The sequence below is a fragment of the Heterocephalus glaber genome, unplaced genomic scaffold (genome assembly GCF_053883595.1).
Source record: "Heterocephalus glaber isolate CG9 unplaced genomic scaffold, H.glaber_assembly_v1.0 deba00001481, whole genome shotgun sequence".
In the NCBI taxonomy this organism is placed as follows: Eukaryota; Metazoa; Chordata; class Mammalia; order Rodentia; family Bathyergidae; genus Heterocephalus; species Heterocephalus glaber.
In genome coordinates this window covers 9645091-9667472 of record NW_028258317.1, presented here as the reverse complement: position 1 = coordinate 9667472, position 22382 = coordinate 9645091, and the positions used below count along the sequence as shown (strand labels likewise).

General features: G+C 34.8%; 1 protein-coding gene across 1 annotated transcript in view; it reads right to left on the bottom strand.

Annotated features, from left to right (window-relative positions):
• Positions 1-22382, bottom strand: part of Grin3a (glutamate ionotropic receptor NMDA type subunit 3A) — a 172663-nt gene that overhangs the window by 119387 nt on the left and 30894 nt on the right. The window contains exon 2 of the mRNA XM_004848199.4: positions 7897-8501. Coding sequence (XP_004848256.2) covers positions 7897-8501 — 605 coding nt within the window. The remainder of the gene's footprint in view (positions 1-7896; positions 8502-22382) is intronic.

Genomic DNA, 22382 nt, shown 5'->3' with positions numbered 1-22382 from the left:
GACACTTACCTCAGTATTCCTTTAATATGCTTTATCTTATTTTTCTAAACTTTCTCTTTTCCTTCCTCTCCTATTCCCCTTTCCTTTTGGTGGATGCTGTACAAAGGAAATAGCAATATTCTGTCCTGTTGGTAGGAGAGCTTATCTTAAATCAGCTCTTGACCATCCCTCTTTAACTTCTTTTTTTTTTGGTGGTACTGGGTCCACCAAAGGCCAATCCAGGGCCTTCACACTGTACTAACTTGTTTTTTAATTTTAAGGTAGGGTTTTACTAAGTTACTAAGTTGCCCAGTCTGGGCTCAAACTTATTATTCTCCTGCCTCAGCCTCCCAGAGTTCTGGGATTACAGGCTTGTGTCACCATGTCCAGAAAATTATTTATTTTTTTATTGTCACTCTGGCTCCCCTCCCACTACCTTCCGAAATCCATCTATTTACTTCTACATATTTATTTATTTTTCAATGTATCTTTTATCATCTCACCTTTTCTTCCAGCCCCAGAAGACCTTTCTTTGCTCACATGTCCTTTGTTCAGTTCAGTTCTCACTTTGGGGCTTGTCTCACAGATCCCCATGGGATCTGCTTCCTTGTTTGATAACATGAATTTAGCCATCTTAGCCACAGATCTCATCTATTGCTCAACTGTCAGAAGATGTTGTTTGACTTTGTTCTCCATGCCCAGGGCAGCTCTCCAAATTAAACTTTAAATATAAACGATTTCTTGACCTGCATATAAAAGGGCTCCTCGAATATTCTCTCTAATCCTCCTGAGCAGCCTGTAGTATAAGGACTTGGTAGTTGATTAACCTCAGCTTTGACTCTTTAGACTGCACAATCCTATATGGTCTAGATCTTAACACACTCCACGTTTGAGAGAAGTATCTTCACAGAGTCACTGTTAGGAATGAAGACCCCTCTCCCTTTCCCACTATCCTTCTTCAGGCAGGGTACCCCGTGTCCTGTGCAGGCTGTGGAGCTGAAAAAACAAAACAAAACAAAACAACAAAAAAACCCCTTCAGCTTTCATCTATGCACCTATTACACTGAGTCGTCTTTGAATCCTGGGCACAACCAAGTGCCTAGCCAGGAGTACTGCTCAGTAGTATTTACGGGTAAATTTAATTAAACACATGTCTTCTGCTCAAAGTAGACATGTATCTCTTAAAGAGTTCATCACTTTGCCAAAAAACACAATTCAATCATCCAGGAAGCATCTGTTTGTAATTTATGGATTGTTTGAAGCATTACAATTCTGATACATTTTCCTCCCAAACAGTGGATAGTACAGTATCAAAAATAGAAATTAGTTCAATGGGAAATCTCTCTGATAAGAAATTTAATAGGAATTGGAAATTACTAAATTTCAGTCCTCAGAGCAGAGGGTCTTATATACTATAATCATCAACTATGTCTTTTAAAACAAAGGCCTAGCCAAGCAAGGTAGCACATGCCTGTGATCCCATCACTTTGAAGGCTGAGGCAGTAGGATCACCAAGGGTTCAAGACCAGCCTGGGCTACATGGTGAGTTCAAGGCCAATTTGGACTACATAGCGAGACCCTGTCTCAAAAAACAAAACAAAACAAAACAAAACAACAACAACAAAACCAAAAAAAGGCCAAGTTTTTCTTTTTCAAAAAATTTCTATCAGTTCAGAGGTTAATAACATTAAATATATGTGGTGATGTATGATTCAGTTGGGTCTGTGTTTTGCAAATATCTGCAAAATTGAGTTATAAGTAAAGCTATGATGGAAGGAGAGCTTCTAGCATTCTTCATTTTTTTCCCCAAAAGAAAGAGGATACTTTTCTATGCAATTGGGTCGTAATGTAATACAAACACACACTTTGAACTGTGTTACTATTGGTATATGTGAGAAGGTGACTACATCAAGAAATCAGATATGTGGAGGTGGCATTCTCTTTTTCTTGCTTCCATATGTTGTAACTGGCAAGTTGGCACTTTTTTCTGTGTTTTCTTCTCCCATATGTATGTTATATAACAGTTAAATCTATTCCATACCCCTATGTCATTGTCTTTATTTCTTGCTTTTTGGTAAGGACTTTGATGAGTCTCTACAGTTGTGTCCACCATTTGAGTTGTTCTCAGTTCCTTTGTGTCATACCTGAATTTAATTCATGATTCTGGACCTTTAGACCTGGCTTCAGTGCTATCTCAGGAGCTACATTATCTCTACCACTATTGCCTTGGCGTATCCCTGGCAATATGACATTGTACAGTCTTAACCAGTAAAACATTCCTCTAAAAAGTTATAGATTTAGTGATCCCGAGACAGACCTGCAATGCAGAGTAGGACTGCAGCATTACCCTCTATAGCCTCATATCTTCTTGGCATATTTCCAAATTTTACAATAAATCTGTGTAAAGTGAAAAAGTCAACAATAATATTTCCTCTCAGGCAAATAAAATATCAGAATCTCTTCTAGTTTGGAAATATTTTTCAGTTTAAAACCTGCTGGATCTTAGAGTAAATAAACTTGAGCTCTCTTTATCAAAATAGTGTTCTGAGAGAATACACATTTTCCAGTGTCCCTTAGTTGAGTACCCTGTGATTTAGCAAAATGTTTAGACTCAGTTCTTAGTATGACTTAAGCAAACTAGATGGAGGGAAAAGTTCAAGGGATTTTAAGCAGTTAGTTCAATAACAGATTCCTGATGACAGCATCTGGAAACACAGGCTTCATGTGTTGGTCCCTGAGATTTGTTGCATGCTTTCTACAAATATCAACTGTTGGGTAGCTCTAGCACAGGAAGTTGATCTAGGAGTCATAGCTGGATACAATAGGTCACCCATAAGCAATGTATTTTCTTTAGGGCTCCATTATTAAGGGCAACTGTATTTCTTTCCTGTGCATGTTGAAAGCTACAGGCTAACCAATCTGGCTTGGTAGAGGACCTTAGGAGAAGTATACTTCTATATGGATAATTGTGCCTCTACATTTATATAGTTTTTGTCTATTTACTTTTTGAGACAGGAATTCTTAGAATTATTAAAATTAAATCTTATATACTTTAAATACCTTTCCTAGGGTCATGACTCTACTAAATTCTAGTAGTGGTGGACAGGAATACAAAATTAGAATTATACCATACAACCTCAAGTTCTTGCGGAATTCTTCTAATGTCCAGGGATGAATTGGACATCATCACCAAGTAAGTCACACCTTCAGTTTTTTGAAGAGATTTTCATTTTAGTTTTTTTCTGAAGCTTTTCTAGTGTCTCATGATACATGGCACATAATATGTTCTTAATATGTAAAAAATGAATAATTACAGCAAGTCAGGTGTGGTGGCACATGCTTGTAATCCCAGTACTTCCTTCTGCTGAGGCAGGAGGATTGCCATGAGTTCGAGGCTAGCTTGGCCTACATAGTGAGTTCAAAACCAGGCTGAATTACCTAGCAAGACCTTGTCTCAAAGGAAAAAAAGCATTTACTATTAATGAAAGGACAATGAATCTCAGTATTTCTTGACTGCTTAAATATAAAGATGAACATAGCTTGGAGGGGAAAGTGTCTTGCATGTTGGATCATCTGTCAGCGTCAGTCGAGGAAGGGATCTAGAAATATCTACAGGTGCCAGAAGATAATCATTAATAAAATGGGTGTTGGCTCAATGAAGAATGACTATTGAATATCCAGGTTAAAGGAAAATGGACAAAAGTATGGATAATTAGATGAGTATATCCTCTCCTCTTGGGAGAACAGAAGCAAAGAATTTTAAGTTTTCTGAGAGCAGAGTCCCCCATTTTTTATTCTTTGTCTCCACCAAGGCTTCACTTAATATTTAATAAACTTCAACAAATGTTTGTGAGTGAGTTAATCAATTACTGTTTGTTTGATAACAGTTATTACAGAATACAGGAATGAAGTCCAGAAGCTACTCAAAGAAGGAAGTCAGCATGTTGCATCTCACCTTGAACTAGACTATCTTTAGGACTAGGATCAGAGAGCTAAAGGGTCAGAGGTGCCTTAGACCAAGGAGAACGTGAAGTCTGTCAGTGTCTAGACTCTTCCCATAAGCACAGGCACATCCTAATCTAGAAACAGCAGGTAAATCCTTAAACTTCTATTCACTTTTACCAGAGCCTAGTATTGAGAATGCAACAGGGAGGAAATGTAGGCAAGGCTAAAACTAATTTTGAGAAATGAAAGTAATTTTTGTATCCTAATGGTTTAAAAACATACTTTCAAGCCTTTTATACTGTATTGTTTTATCTGGGTAATTTGTTACAGCATTATGATTTTATAAATACATCATAGCTAATGTTTTTCTGCCATTCAGCTGACATCCAGCCTTGAGTATAAAATGCAAACTCCTTAGCCTATCATCACAGCCCTGTGTGTATGTTATCAAATTAACTACTTTGCCAGAATCATCACAAGCACTTTTCATATGCAATTATGTTCCAACTGTACTTAATTTCTTTTTCAGGTTTTAAAAAATTTTCATATGTTCTGTGCCTGTGAATTTGTTCTAAGCTGGAAAACTTCTATTCATTTATTCAGATCTATCACCAAATCTTTAAGAAATGTTAAATATATCCTTCTCTGTGTATCTGAACATATCTTTGTTCTTTAAAAAATACATATTCCATTGTTTTATAATCATTTACTTATTTTTAAACTTTATCCCTTAGACTTTCAGCTCCAAAATGGAGATTCATATCTTTATTTTTTCTACTCACCCTAGTTCAACATTGGCTGAACCAAAACACCCAGGCATATGTATTTAGGGTGATATTATCGAAATAATATGCCAGCTATAATGGCTCCAAATAATTAGCATTGAGTAAGACAACTAAATAAATTGTTGAAGATCACACCAGGAACTTGATCCTCAAATGTTTTTGCCTACATTTAGTTATGATGGATATTTACTCTGGCATGTGGAAAAGTGGAAAGAATAGAGTCCCTTATACCTGTAATTATGTCTGTGTAGTTTGCCATGAGAAATGATTTTTCTAGCCTAAAAACCTATACTAAAAATGTCATGTTTTTGGTGATTTCATTAACATTTTAAAATGTTAACAGTTCTGTCAGCCCAAACTGAAAATGGCCATGTGAGAAATGAAAGCTTGCATAACTCTGACACCCACTAGTCATGGCTCATTATCCTCCCAGTTTTTATTATGCAGTGAGGAAGTGGGGTCAGCTTCACAAAATTTAGGAACAATTAAGAAAATTACTATATGCAGATGTGACTTATGGACTGAGAATAACTAACTTTTTAAAAGTCTGAATTAAACAAAATAAATAAGGATGATGAAAAGTCCACAGATGTTTTATGGCTTACTGCTGCTTTGAACTTACTCATTATAAAGACTGTTTCTAGGGTTTTACCCACTTCCCTGACCTTTTCCTGAACACTTTGAAACTTTCTCTTTGACTATATTCCTCAGGGAGTTTAAGAAGTCCTAGACATATTTTCTGAAGTTCTTTGAGTTCAGTTTTCAAACACAACCATGGGGATGGAAATATTGTCACTAACCCTTGTACATCGTGAACTGCTGCTGGGTTCCGAGCCTCACACTCTTCTTTTACAACTTTCAAAGTTTGTGGAATAAAAATGTAGAATCAGCCATGAGGGTAGAGGTTATCCACTAGCCTACCATTCTCTTAAAAGAAAAAAAAAAAGAAAGAAAAGAAAAAAGGAAAGGGAAAGTAAAGGAACAAAATCAGACAGTATCTTGGTAAGTACAAAAAAGATGTCTATTTTTAATTTATCTACCAACTACTTATTTTCTTTTACAGTGGCAGATGATGGAGGATATAAATACTATAAAAACTTTCCTTTCTTCTTTCTGTATTAATAAATCTCAATAAATAACTACTAAGTGTGTCTATATGCTAGGCTATGGACTAGGCTGAATAATAGTGTCTCCATTTAATATAATTTATATTCTAGTTCAGAAGTCAAACACACAGACATATGATGATGGAATGAGGTAAGTAGAGTCATATAGGTTCATATACAAATTGACATGGGATTCTTGTGGAAAAAGGCATGTAATTTTAATACAAATTCAATCTTGGGGATCCAGGAAGATCAGCTGATTTTTTTTCTAGTACTGGGAATTGAACTCTGGACCTTGCACTTGCCAGGCAGGTGTGGCACTGATGGTCTACATCCCCAGCCCTAGATCACTTGATTTTGACACAACGAATCCTTAAGATATGCACAACCTAAGTTAAAAAATATTCTTCCCTGCAATTTCTAAGCATTTTGAGGATCCAAATGGAATTATAATTTTCACGAGTGTTTTTTTCTATTTATAATTGTCCTTCCAAAATAAGTATTTGAAATTATAAATCAAAACTTAGCTTATGTGTTTTTGTGGAGAATATTTATTGTCTTAGATAAAATCCTGAGTCTCAATAATGTGCTATTTTACAAACAGTAGATTAAATCTAGATGGCAACTATAGAATATGCAAACAGTTTAAATTTATGGAAATTCAAATATATATGGGAAAAATGGAAAGTTCTGATGATGATAGAACATCTAATTTTATCACTAGTAGATTTCTAAAAAATAAATTTGAATCATTTTATACTTTATTAACAACATATTTTAAGGTATTTATAGTTTGTGCTTAGTTTTTAATTCTGCCATATATATGGCATGTGGCATGTTATCTTGCACACACCAAGGGCTTAGTCCACACATGTAAAATTAAATGTAAATTTTGAAGACTCCCTCCACATTTACCAGATATTCATGTCTTTAAAAGTAAGACATTATGAGATTCCCTGGTGCTCCTCAATGTAATCAAATGTCCCTCTTTGAAGATGACTGCCTAAAAATGAGACCTACAGGCCAGATTTTAACTCTGAAATACCAGTATTTCCCTGACTTGGCCACTCTGACTACAAATATATTTTTCCAGAAGAAAATCTAGGCTTCTACAAAATGTACTTTAAAGTTATTCTGCTTTTCCCAGAGATTATGAAAACCATTTCCATATGATGGGTTATTCTTCATTTTAAATTCTATATTTTAAATTTTATTTTTCATTTTAGCTTCTGAATCAGATTGAGGTACTAAGCAGGAAAAGAATCTATTTAGAAAATGCATCCATAAAATTATTTATATACAAAATAAGAAACAATGATATATTAAAATAATAAAATGATAATACTCATGTGGAACTCTTAGTTCGATCTATTGATCTATGTATCTATCTATCTCCTATCCATCATCTATCATAATGATCCATAGGTTAAAAGGTCTGTTATGTCCTTTTTGTACAAGTAGATATAGAACATAGGAAACTAAAGCTCAGCAAAGTAACTTGACCATGATATGCAGGTAGTAAATAGCAGACTATACTGTCTTAAGGCATGGGAGTAGAGGAAAAAAAATCTCTCTAGTCCTGTGTGACTATTTTTTCCCCCGTATATATTTAGAGAGATGTTTTTTTCAGTCTATAGATATTGGAAAGAGTAAGGAGGAAAAGAAATATTTGTTGTGTATCTGTATGAGCCAAGCATGGTGTTAGTTCCTTTACATATATAATTTCATGCTATCTTTATTGTACTATATTCAGCTAATAATTATATTAATTTACTAGTTAAAAAACCGATATTAGAGCTTTTAAATAACTTGCAAAGAACACAATGGTGAGTAGGGGACCAAACCAAGGTTTAAAAGCAGAAATGAGTGCTTGCCCTAACATGCACTTATAAGTATATAGGTAAAATTACAGATAGTAGATCATGAGATATTAGCCTTAAGTTACCGCAAACCCTCTCAGGAATATTTTTGGATTGTATAGCTATTCAGAGTCAAAATTTCTGCAAATAGAAGAAATAGGAATTTTTTACTTCCTGTCATAGCCCTATGAATGGAAATATAACGCACATTTTGCATCCTACCTTGATAAATATTGTCCTGAAGTGAGATTTGTAGTTTTCACATCCATGCAGTTCATCGTGCTGGGAATGAGAGCAAGTTCTGGCTGAAGCATGGTGGCTGTAGCTACAGCTCTTGCGACTAGCTCCATGGCATCTTGTACGTAGTACTCAAAGACAGATTGTGTTGTTTTTCCATGAGCAATTAGCCCTAAGGGCAGACCCTCGGTCCTCAGTTCCTTCACATTCTGGGAGTCTCCCAACACCCAATGAAGTTCAGGGGGTGTTACCCCAAACTGGGAGGAAATTTCAAAAATCTGCCGGATACTTTCCATGTCACAGCCAAACATCACCACTGTGGGTGTGCTGTCCTTAACACTCTCAAGATGGACCTGTAAAAAGCTTAAGAGGTCCTTGGGGGAGGACAGGTTAGCAGTGATGTTGATGATAGACCCGAGGTGGAACTTGGAATTATTCTGGATAAAGAGGAGGAAGTCGGTGATGTTCCAGTCTTCCTGGCATAGCAACAAGCTAAAATTGTACCAGTTGTTCATGGTCAGGATTGAGACAGTGACACCAGCGTCGGAACTTAAAGAATTTTCTAAACTCAGCTGTAGGTGAAGGGGATTCTGTATTTAAAGATATGAAAAAGAAGAATTAGAAAGCATTGGTCAAAAACTGAGTACTTTCACTTTTTTATAAGGTTAAATCCTTCATTTCCCTGTGATATTTAAATATCTCTGGGATAAAATCTCATATTTTGGAAATATATGGTTTCTGTATAATGGAACTAATGGTTCGTCACATTCAGTTTCCTGGTGATGTTTAAGTGTACCAAAAAGCAGATGACTCTTGGTATAAATATGAAAGGAAACATAACCATAAATTTCATCTTAGATTTTTACACTTTTCTTCCTTACAGAAAGTTCCCTTTGTAATCCTATTTCTTAGACTGCTGTTAATAACTCATTTGTTAAATTTTTCCCTCTGGTGAAATAACTAAAGACATTACCTTTACCTTGTTTAAAAATTAATATGGAAATCTTAACAGTACATTTTCTTGTATAAGGAAGTGTAGAAGATGAATGGACCATAGTTTCCTAAATTTCTAGCACAAGGTGCCTGCAACATATATGGAATAATTAGGAGTATATACATCAAGATTAAGTGTATATTCCAATGTTGAAGTTTTCATTATATTGCTGTATTTACTGAGCACGGATTTTTGCTGTGAAATGTGTGTCATTAAACACATTTATTTAACTTCAATCACAATGTCATCTAGGTATAGAATTCACCAACTCAATAGAGAAAAAGTATGTCATTTGAAGAGTTGAAAACTATTAATCATATAGGTGAACTATAGTCTTCCAGCATTACTACATGTGTTGATTATTCTTTTCAAGAGCACACATTTAACATATTTATCCTCTAACCATAATGTCCTAAGAATATTTAGAACAATGCCATCTACATTTTTACTGTCTAGTAAATATTGGTTGAATTGAACTACATATGTTCCAATGGGGAATTATTGAAGAATTTTTGAGAATTTGCCAAACATTCACATCCGTAATACACACTGTTGTCAAAATATGAGGAGGGCCTTCTCGGTTAAATTTCAAGCCCTTATATAAAAGAAGTATGGTCTCTCCCTACCCACCAAAACTATAGAAAAAGAAATTGGATTTGGGCTGAACTTTGAACTCCATGAAGCACTGAAAGAGTTTTGATTTGTATAGAACAAAGAATGAGGATTCTGAGGGGGTTTTCAGGAGGAAAACTGTGACCATTTGCAGGAAATGAGAGCATCCATGATGGTACATAGGATGGAATTTTAAAATTTGTTCTGAGAATTTGACTTTTATCCTTGTAAGTTAAATTTTTTAACAAAACTTGTTATAATAAAAGCAGAGTTTTGGGAGGGTTCTCTATAGGCAGTGTTCAATAGGGAGAAGGAAGAAATGCTGTTTAAAATCTCAGTTAGGTGATTTAACTGGAAGTTCATGTTGGTAATGGAGGGGAGGGGAAAAGAAGCACTTTTAAAATTAAGATGGATTTAGTGACAAGATCAAATGGGAGAGGTGAAAGAGAGAAAGATATCAAAATTCAGAAGTGGTAGCTACTGGTTTATAGGCCTGAGATGCCAAATAAAAATCTCAAAGTGAGAGGAATGAAAGCTTTGCCTACTCATTAATTTTAATGCATATGAATTGCCCCAGAGAGTTCTTTCCATCCTCCTTTTTCACCTTTCTTTCCTACTTCCTTTTATTTCCTCTTCTACTTTGATCTCTTCTAGCAGAAAACAATAATGGAAGGAAAGCTCTACATTTATTTGGCAAGTACAAATTATTCCCAAATGCTTTCCTGGCTTCAGCTCCTTATTGTGTTGCCAATTTTCTTTCTAAAATATAAATATGATCATATCATTTTCCAGCACCTTAATTACCTCTGAATTACCCATGGGGCAAATTTTAAAATTAATAGTATGGCTTAGGAGGCCATTACTACCTCATCTTTAGCGTTATTTCCAACAAACAAATATACTGTAGAAGAGTAGAATATGTAACCTCTCAAATACACCCCTTTTGTATGAGGATTATTTTGAGAAATGACAGGCAGAGAAGCACTGAAAACAGAGCAGCAGTAACCCTTCTGCAAGGGAAATTTACATGTATGATGGAAATTTTCATTTGTGGAGGTATTTCTTTCTGTGCCAGAAAGAGAATAAAGACAAAACCATCAAAGATTCTTATGGATGAAAACCACTAAAGATTCTTATGGATGAAAGGACACTAACATCAATCTACATCACATCATCCTTCCTCATGTTTATTGTGTTTTTCATGGCTACTTCCTGATCTTCCCAGCAGAACCCTTGATTATGATATTTAAATGCAAACTCAGAGTTACTTCTAATTTTTTCACTTTTAACCTCATCTTTCCTTTTCATTTTTGCCTCTTTTCTTCACTTTTACCTAAGCATTGCCCATCTATACATAAGGCTCACAGGTTATCAAATTGCTGTTTGATTTACTTTTGTTAATCTGCCCTTTGTGAAATATGAAAGATAGAGATAAAATTAACTTTTCTCTCGCACAGTGTACACCAAGTCAAATCATACTAGGCAATCTGTTTTTCTTAAACCAAGGCAAGCATTTTCATGCCCACATAAATTTTATTATGCTATTTTTTTAACCTGGTAATGGGTTTGCATACATTCATATTCATCTTTCAAAACTCAGCTCCATGTAGATTACTAGAAAAATTTTTATATGTGTTTTCTACAATTTTTACTGCTATAGCTGAACTTTTTATTTACTTATGTGAAGCTGAAATTCTCTGAAAAAATCCACATCTATATTAAAGACCTTGTAGACTGAGTTCATCTGAGTAGAACATGGTGATTGTGGAGAGATGGAATGTTGTATCTAGATCCAAAATTATCTAGGACTATCTTTCTTAAGGTGGTTTAAAAACATCCATTTACTTTTAACCTTTGTATGTGACCTAACATTCTCATAGCTATTAAGTAGATTTCTTGGAATGTATTGTTAAATTTAGCAGACCATTGGCCTCTACCTATCCTAAAGCTAAGAATGCTATACCATTTGAAACCTATTCATTTCTCTGCTTTGCTGTGGCCTGCCTACCTAATGTCTCACCATTGTATTTGTTGAATATATTGATTTATGACTTTTTTCCATAGCTATAAAAGTTCATGTAACACTTTCCACTGAGGAGCAAGTCACCCTAGGTAATTTGAATCCACGTTCCTGGGTCTTGGTCACTCATATTTGTCTCAGGATAAATTATCTCTCATATTATTTGAATCAGAGCTATATTTTGTGTTGATGTTTATACTAATTTTCCTCTGTTGAATTCTTGCAATGGTAAACTGGATTTTTATTTGCTTGTTCATCTGACTACTGCCCAGGCAGGATTAATGGTCTCACATCTATGTCATGTTCTATTACAGAACTTACCCACAGTGGTGCATCTATTTGTTAAGCATTTATCTAGCACAATAGACTAAAGTTTCTTTTGGACAAGGATCATATCTTAAACATATCTTCTAACACAGTTAACAAGAGACAGTATTTATCAAATAGATTTTTCTCTATCATTCACTCCAAGTTCTGGGCTATAATCATAATCCAAGAGAGTGAAAACAAAAAGACTGGGAAGAAAACCATCTACAGGAGTTTCAAGACCCAGTATTTTGCTTCAAATGTTGACAACATTTCCTCCAAACATATTCCACAGAGGAACTCACTGAATTGTTGTAGAAGAGCAAGTACAACGAGGCAAGGATGGTTATTATCCTCTTATTATAGAAGTGAAATTAGCTAATCATATTTAGCATTTAGCACTAAACAGAGAAATAAATGCATTTGGCATAGGAGAGCAACATGAGATTTAAATAAAGAACTCCTTCTTCCTTACTTACTGGATAAAGATTAATTTATATAATCACTTTCATGCTTACAAACAATTCTACTGAGAAATTCCATATGTTGAAATTAATTCTTTCACAGACTTAAGGGACACAACTCTTCAAATAAACATTTATTAAGTAATAATTTAGAATCATCCAACTATTTATTATTTATCTAGCAGCCTCAGATGAAGTCTTCTAGTTTCTCCCCACATAATGATATAGGTGCATGCACATACACAGACACACACAGAGATATGAAAATTTATAATGCTTAAATTTAAGCTTGATAGTATGACTTTTGTCAAAATCTGGAACAAAAATTAAACAAGATCAATTGAGTCAAATTAAGAAAATTTGTACAAAGCAAATTGATAGAAGAAACCCATTAGAAAGTGCAATTTTCGTAAAACAATAATTATGAAAACAAGGAAGTACCAACAAAAGAATTAACAGGTAAGTAAATGTTAATGCATATAAAGAAATACATCAATTTAATATATTAAGGTAATATACATGAAAAATCATAAGGAAATATGGAAAAAATGAGATTAAGCATGAAGAAAACAGGTTATTTAGAAAAAGAATATAATTTAAATTCATAACCCTATTGTATGTTAAAAATAAATTCCACTAAACAGATAAAGATATAATGTAAAAAATCACTAAAAATAGACCAATAGGTAAATATGGCTCAGAAATCACAGTGACAAAGAGAAATACATTAAACTATAAATATTATAATATATCATTTCTTGCATTAAATACTCATCATAAAACAAAAATGAAGGAACATAAAAAGACAAGAATATTTTCAACAAATTTTGTAGAAAAGAGTTTATGTTCACAAAATTTGGAGACTATTAGTCAAGAAGGAACTAGAATCCTTTATTTGGCATTCATTTAATCCAGAAAGATAATTTTAAACTTCTACAGAGAGCCATGTCCTGTCTAGTGCATTTTGTGTTGTCTATGTAGTGAATAAAAGATAGACAATATGTAAGTCACTAGAAAAATGCTCAACATAATTATAAATTATGGAAATTACTATTAATGAAACTAAATAGGATATGACAAGACTGGGAGAGTGAGAAAAGCATCCTAGAAAAAATGTAGTAGGGGTGAGCAAATGCAAGCATTGATACTATACCTGTGTTCTCTGATTGGGACTTTAGAAAAAAGACAATTGCTGACTATATAGGTAAACATATGCAGTGATTTACTATAAAACTTAAACATTTAACTAAAAATTTCATTTGACTAAAAGTTTCATTTTAATGATCCATTCTTTTTTATGTTTTCAATTTTATTTTTATTATTATTTGTTTGCAGTACATAATAATTACACTCCTTCTTCTTTGACAGTATTAACTTTCTAACTCGAGATATGTGATTGAATCTATCACCTGCGCCTGTATTTTGTCTGATTTTGCACTGTTGTTTTCAGTAGTGTCTGCCATGTTCTAAAATGGGCTCATGATCTCTTTGCTACTGGAGCCACTGGTTTCTTCAATTAGAAGAACTTTCTCTTCTATTCAGAGAGGCAGTATATTTGTTAGTAGTGAGGGGGATCTATGCTTAAATTATGTCCCTGTCACTTGCAAGCTATGTGACCATCGACAAGTCATTCAGCATCTCTGAGTTATACATTCTTCATCTCTAAAATGAGGACATATCTACTTTCTACCTTATAGATTCCTTATGAGAATTAAATATGAAAATATGATAATGTATAGAAAATATCTGTCACAGAACGCTACGGCTTATATCTAAATCCACCCCCCCAAACCCTCATGTACTCATGGGTAGGGCTTTTGAGAGTGACTGGATCATGGAAATGTGATACTAGATTAACAGAATGATTGGTTTAGTATAGTTCTGGGTGTGGATGATGGATTTACTAAAGAGGGAAGACCCACCTGGGTGTGGGTGGCACCAACCAGTAGGTTTGTACCTTGGATGGAAAAAAAAAGGGAAATAAGAAGGAAGTTGCACTTCCTCCTGCTTGACCTGCCATGAACTGTTTCTCCTCTGCCATGCCACCCTGCCTTGGAACCAGCCGACCATGGACTGAAACTTCTACAAACTGTGAGCTAAAATAAACCTTTCCTCTTTTAACTTGTGGGTGTTGGGTATTTTGTCCCAACAACAAGAAAGTGACTAAGACATAGAATAAGGGCCCAGTACTTACCAAGAGTAGGGATTTGTTTATGGAATGTAGTCACTGTGTTTCAATATGTAATATTTTTCTTTGCTATTGGCCTTTCTCCAATTTCTCATGTATTTGCACACATGGTCTCATTAACAGATATCTTTTACAAATGCCAACTACACAAACTCCTTTGCAGGAAAACAGAAGCTCTATCTCATGGGGGGAAAAGCTATTTATTTGGGAAATATTATGCCCACAGTAAATGTCCTCACCCCTCCCAAGCTCTTCTTTTCCTGATAACAAGTTTTGCACCACTTCACAAACTAAGGAATTTTTGGTACTAACTTCTGGAGATTTCCCCATTAATCTTTGTCCTCCCAGAACAAGCACATTCAGCTATTTTCTGTAGCAGTAAAACTTTCAATAACAGAATTGAATGGAGAAAAAAAAGAGCTTGCCAGAGAGTTCTGAGATATACCTTGACAGAAGAAATGAGATAATGAAGCTGGTTTATTTTGAGAGTGGAGAAAAGACCTGATTATTGTGGTACACACCTGAAATCCCAGCCCTGAACTCCGGGAATCTGTCAGGAGGATTGAAAATTCAAGGTCATCCTGGGCAATTTAGTGACTTAGCAAGACCCTGTCTCAAAATAAAAGGGGCTGGTATATAGTTCTGTGTGAAGATGTGAAGACCCCGATGTTAATCCCAGCACTGGAAAGGGAGGGGGGTGGAGATTGATTCTTTTAGCTCTGTCCTGGGCTAACAGAACCAAGTGAGGTACGGCAAGCCTCAGAAAGTTCAAGGGAACATAATACCACCACTACTTCCAATCCAGATGAAATTCTTTCCCTTTCATAAGGCTCATGATGATTAAACATGTTTGAAGGGTTAAAGGGCTCAGAACAGTCTTTGAATGCTGCTATCAATTTTCTTCAGCCAAAGAGGCCATGAGAGGTTTTCTATTTCTCATTATCTCACACCTCATTTGACTTATGTTATATAGAAGGCCATTTTTTTTCTGAAAATTAAAGCTTATTCTTTTAGAAGCCCAGGCTTTTAAATAAATTAACTGTTTTTATGGTTGTATTGAGGATTTAGGCAAACACAAGGCATAGTCCCTGCCCAGAAATTGTAATCTAATAATAATTACAAAAAATGAAAAGCCAATACATACTGATGTCTCAGTTACATTATGCATATTCTCTTACTTCATCTTCACATTAGCCTCATGAAGTGCCTACACTGATTTGCCTCCTGAGACTGAGGTTCAGAAAATGTGACTAATTTTCCCAATGTGGCACACATACTAAAGAATAGAGCCTGGATTCAAAATCCTGAGTCATTAGACTTGAAAACCTGTGCTTTCAACCACTACACAATATTTTTCTTTCCACTTGGAAAGAACAACATGTGAAGTAGACCCTGGATATTTCCGGATTTAATATGTATAGCTTCAGTTGTTTGCAAGTATCAGAAGTCAGTTTTAAGATGTATCATGGTCTGGGTTTGGATGGGTTAGGATGATGTGTCCAGTGTTGTTGATCCATCTGCTGCTGTCCAGTATGCACATTCCCATGAAGCCATTTTCTTCACTCATCCTCCCAAGTGTAACAACTCTTGTGAAATGATAAAGCTTGCATTTTCATTGACAATACTGTTTATAAAGAATGACATTTGTATAATTAATGTCATCAATTTTGCGTCTAGTGGAGAAAGTTTGGAAAAATTCACTCAAATTTATTTTATTTGGAGTCTACTGAATTTCGTAGTAAAAACTATAATCTATAATGATGTTTAACAATTATGTACAGAGGTGTAAGCAAAGATCTTAGGTTATACCTTTTAGAATTTTTGAGTATCAGTTATATAAAACAATACATATCAGGTTGGTTTGTGTCAGTCACTCAAGGTTTTTGCACTGACCTCTTGATCATGGATTATTTCCCATTCTAATTCTATCTAGTTACTGATAGTTTATTTTTTAAATCTATATTCCACTCCCCTTCCACTTTTTATGCTGGATGGTTACACTTGGTGTTTCTCATCTGACCCTTGGTAATCTTGAAAGCCTTTGTGATTCACTCCCTGGGTCTTATTCTCAAGCTTGTGCAGAAGATACCCACTGCCTAGATGTAGTCATTGAGGCCTAAAAGCTGGCATAAGCATACTTGGGAATGGGTGAGCTTTATTAAGAGAGCATGGCTACAAAATATATTTAGTCAGATGGTGTTTGGGGAGAGCTGTGAGCTTAAGCAAGTTGTCCCAGGGAAGGATGATAGAGAAAGAGGAAGTCACTGAAAATGTGAGACTTTGATGTTAGTAAAGATTATGTGTAAGCAACAGGTTCAAAACTTTGGTTTGGGTTTCAGAAGTTCGTGGCAATTCCTGAATCTATAAAAGAGAACATAAGGACTTCATTTGGAGTCACTCAGACCTGTAAACTATGGTTCTACCATTTATCAGTTGTATGTGTGAGATTTTTGTGAAAAATCATTTAGCCTCAGAGAACTTCATTTTCCCCTTTGTGCAATGAATGTGATACAACCTACCTTACAGGGGTTTGTGAGAATTAATTAACATATTATATGAAGCATCAGAACATAGTGTATCCTCAGCAAGTGGCCGTTTATAATGATAGTGATACTGCTACTGAGATTAGAAATGTTACACTAAGATAACTGAAATGTAAGGGTTAGCTAGAATAATGGTGCATTTTGTTTCCTTAAAAGCACTTGTAGACCTATTTTATGCCTGGCATTAGTTAATGACTGCTGAGACTTATTCACAGTAGTGAATAAGATCAATATGGTCTTTTCCTTTAGAATTTTTGAATCTAGAGGGTAATATCAGTGCCAAGACACAAATAGGGGAATACATTCGGAATAAGGCAGTAGACAAGAAATAAGGCCCAAAAGTTGAGCCAGACTAAAAAGAATACTTATTTGAATTTTGAGTTTTGTATTATGAGGTAAATATCTTCATAACGTTTCTGTTTCTATCTACCATTTAGATTAGGCCTAGCTAATCACTTGAGCAAGGTCACTTCTGTAGGTGGAAGTTGAGGGTGCCCAAGTAAGTGGAAGAGAGGAGGAGGCTAGAAAAAAGCAGAATCTAATAATTAGGCTTTATTATATGTCTGACATGTTGTATGTGCTTGGTAAATATTAACCTTATTAATATTATTATTGTTAATAATAATTAGCACACTTCCCTCTGCTGACATAATTGATCATTTTCCAAAGCCTCACAGTGTTCTGATGTTGACACTAACCTGGTGGTAGAACCACAAAGTGCTCAGGGGTACAGAGACTGCTGTTTTCATGTTCTCCACACCAAGCAGAGCTAAGCTTGTGGGAAAGCTGGAATTCTTGAATCCTTTTAGAAAATGTATTTTCTTTCTTGCCATAGTCATTTCTATCTTTTTTTCACTACGTCAATGTGCTTACCCCTTTCAGGCCTTTTAAATAGCATTTGGGCTAACAAAAAGTACATTTCGCAGAGTACTATTTTGTCTCAAGTAAGAGTAAAATATATTAAGGACCATCCTATTAGAAAAATGGGTCAGGTATAACAGCATTGAGAAGAGTGATTGGAGATTAGGACTCTTTTGTGGGGAACTTCAGACTTTTAGTTTTGCAACTGTGACAGAAGTATAGTATGAACTGTCAATCAACTGTTTCAGGGCAATTTGGAAACCATATGATATTATGCTGGTAAACTGCTTTATGAAATGGAGACTACAATACAGATAGAGTACATAGTACATTTATATATCTGTTCCCTAGATAGTAGGGACATTGGGATCAATAACCCAGGAAAGGATAAAGAAGGTGATTCTGCAGTAGAATAATAAAATTGGAAATAATTTTCAAGTTCTTTGATGACTTTTATGTTTTTATATTATAAAGGGAAATATTTTTCTTCATATTTTAAGAACTTTTTGGATGAAGATGTTGCTTTAGGACTGATTTTAGTTCCTATTTAATCACCTAGGTATTGGTCAAATTTAGCAATATTTGAAAGAACATACACATTTGTATGCATAATTGGGCAGATAATTTATAAGGTCATTAAAATTTATTGAATATTCAAACTATTGCTATAGGCATTATTGGTGACAAATGCAGGCATATTTTCTTATATTGGGAACTATTGAAATATGCACCACATAATTAAACTGTCTAGCATGGAAGTTAAATTTCCTAAGGAAATTTGATTACTTTATGTCAATGCACCCTGAAACTATTGTTAAGAGATGGCTTATGTCACATGCTAATTTGTTTTATTGCACTAAGAATGAAAACTCAGCTAAATGTTTATTATTTCTCTTTTAAAGACCTAGAACTGATACCATAGTTGACAAACTTTTTGCTCAGTTCCACAGGCCATTTTGCTTATTGACACAAGTACATGCTTTGCACATTTAAACTGTAATTCACTTGATTGTGATGCAATGTGCTTTTATTTATTTTGGTTTGTCACTTCAGATTAATTTCATAATTACTAAATCTATTAATTACATAACGAATTCCTATTTTCCTTGGGAATTTAAAAATGTTACTGACTCTTATTCATTGCTTATACCTGACACTGACCAGTTTAATACTAGATGTAATATTAGTATGCTATGAAACAGTATCTCAGTACATTTCCATTTTAGCACCTTATTTCAAAACTTGTGATCTACTAAGTATGATTAAGCTTTGCTGCAATGACATTTTATTTCAGTTGAATCACTAGAACATTAATGTAATTAATTCTTTGTACCTTTCAAGTTCTTGTTCAAAATTAGATGACATTGGCAATGTTCAATTTAGTTCTTAAAATATTTGATCAGAAGTAGTACTTTCCCGTGAGTTGCTGTTTAAACTCAAATTGTTTCAAGCAGTATGGTGATGTCACAGCCAGGACAAGTAATCCGGAATCAATAGGTGTTTGTTCTTTCAGGAAAGTCTGTGTGAGCACTGTTCAGAATATGCAATGAAAAAACACCAGTTGGCTAGTTTTCAAGTCTAAGATTTGGGTTGCATCTGGCCTTGTTGTAAATTCACTTTGTTAAATCATTGCCCGCGTAAACGAAAGCCCCATATATTCAGATAGAACAAAAATATTAACTTAATTTACCACATGCCAATTAGTAAACTTATGATTTTATCATTTGGTTTTAACGAGAACTTGAAGCTCACATACTCCAGAGTTCTATACAGTTTATAAACTGCCAAGTATTAAGGGTCAGGAGTGAAGTAGAGACATTTATCTTTCTGTTACAAAGGTTAGCAATTTGTTTAATTGAGGTAGTCTGTCCTCATTGTTACTTTAACGAATATGACTATGAATTTGATACATACTTATTTTTAAATTTATGTCCTGAATTTTAAAGAAAAGATTCAGGCTCAGTCAAAACTTGCACACTCTAAAGCTTCTCTGTGGTGCCTAAGCTACAAATCACTGCCCCTTATAAAAGAGGCATAGAGAATATTCAGATTTATGAATTCACTAATTTTTCTTCTCCCTTATGACAGGATGTTTTGTGAGCACAGAAGCATTAGTTACTGATATATTTAATGCAAAGAAAGTGTAGGGCCAGGGATTTAGCTCAGTGGTGCCACAGTCTGCCTCACAAGCGCAAGGTCCTGAGTTCGATCCCTGGTACAAAAAAAAGTGTAAAATAAAATAAATTTTATGGGCTTACGAATGATTTATGCAGGGATTTTGGAATTATCTCTAGAATTATTCACTATCCATATACATTTATTTTATAAGCATTATTTAGCATATTCAGAATTATTTTATTTCAAATTCTTGCATGTTTTGCCTAAAGCTTTTTAATTTCAAAATGAGAAGAATCTCCAAAGATCATTACGTTTCATAAGTCAGTCCAGGGAGCGTAGATTCCTAAAGACAACAAGGACCTTGAGAGATTCTTATTATTGTCAGAAACAAAGAAAAAGAAAGGAAAAGAAAATTGCTAACTAGCCTGTACACAATAGTCTAACATCTCAAAATGCTAAATGGACAATGTTGATTTTTAAAAATCTTCCCTGTGCGAGTCCTGGGTGATCCTGAAGATTCAGGACCTCTTGCCTCCCTTCCCAGATTATGGAGGCACCATCAGAGCAGATGGTTACATCTCTGTGTATTCCAGCCCTCACATGTGCATCTAATTTGAAACAATGGTGGTGTCACCTTGTCTGGTGCATTCGCTTATGTAATTATATATTACCTTTTAGTTACCTTGGAAAGCCATTGCCCAAATTCCTGGATTTCCCCAGTGCTCCATGCTCTTTTACCTCTCCTTCCCTGGGTTGGTCTTTTTTTTGCCCAAAGCACTCTAGACCTCATTCTTTCCATTGTGGACTCCCAGGGATCTTTCAAGTCTGTATTCAGTTTCATATCTCTATTTAAGAATCCCTGTCCTCCCTCACTTTCAGGTTGGATTACTTGCCTCTCTTTTATCTGCTGCCCACCATCTTCAATGCATTCATCTTTCAGTCATTTGTTGTGTCTAGTCATTATTGGTTTATTCATTTCTCTCCTTCTCTGGACTGTTTAGGGGCCAGAAATGCTGTTTTTCAATAGTAAAATCCTGAGTAACAGTGCCCAGAAAATAACAGACTCACAGTGAGGATTTTTTTGGTTGGATGAATAAATGAATGAAAGGTGATGTGTAGTTTAGATTTAGACAGAGAAGTCTGACCTTTGGCTAAGGTGTACATCTATTTTTTGTGAGTCTTCTTCCTTCCGATTTGACTAACGTGGTTTCTCTAGAGGCCAGAGTAACTATTCTCTGCTTTTCCATAAAATCTTATCCTTTCAGATGACACAAATCTTCTCTGATGTCAATCAGAAAAGTGGCACCTGAATTCAAAGCAGATTGACAGACTTGCTCAAGCGCATATGCGCCTGAGGCATTTATTAGAGACACAAGTGAATTGTGATAGGCACAAACTCAATGTGTGTCAGTCATTTTCTTTGCACTAAAGAAGATTGTGAGGAAAACATTTATCACACCTTATAAATAATTTATAATTGAATTTATTGAAATGTTCAACACTGCTGTATTTAAAGTGTGATTCAATAGACAAAGGTATCAACATTGTGTCAACCTTTCAATTATCTTTTAATTAAAGTGAGGTGCACTTGAACTGGAGAAGTGACCTTGAAATCTCAGTGACCGATAACAAATGATAGCTCGATAAAATAAAAATAAATATAACAGGAAATAAAGACACTAATAATAAGAGAGAGAAATTAACAGATAAAAGGAAGATGTCAGAAAGTTTTTCAAGGTTTTAAAAAAATAACACAACGATTATCATTATCCATAAATGACCAGCCTCCTGTTTACTTGAATTTGGAGATATCATTCTACCTGGCAGGAAGAATGGGGAGAGGAGAACATGGACCACTACAGAATAAACTCTTTCTGCTTAACTATTCCCAGTTTTCTGGTTTGCCACCTTGTATACATGTAGGAAATGTGACGATCCTGATTCTTTAACAAAGAAACAAAATTCAGATTGCTACGAATTGAAGTGAGGAGCACCCAGAATTAGTTCTGGAAGTACTTGACAACTTTAATTACAAAGATAATTGAGAGTTTTTTCATTCTTCTCTCTTACCTTCCCAGTGACTTTGTTCTGAATCTGCATCAGCAGATTTCTCCTCCCAGCGGCCTCTCATCAATTATAAATATACTTAAAATCATCTTTTTCCCTCCCTCCAGTTACTCTCTCACATTTCAGTCTTCTTTCAGCATATATGTACCAACAAGTTCTACTTCCTCACTTTACATTTTATTGATTAATCACACTTTTAAATTCATCATAAAGCAAATTCAATTAAAGCAGTTATGGGCTCTTCTCTTTCCCTTTCTTTCTTTCCTTCCTTCCTTCCTTCCTTCCTTCCTTCTCTTTC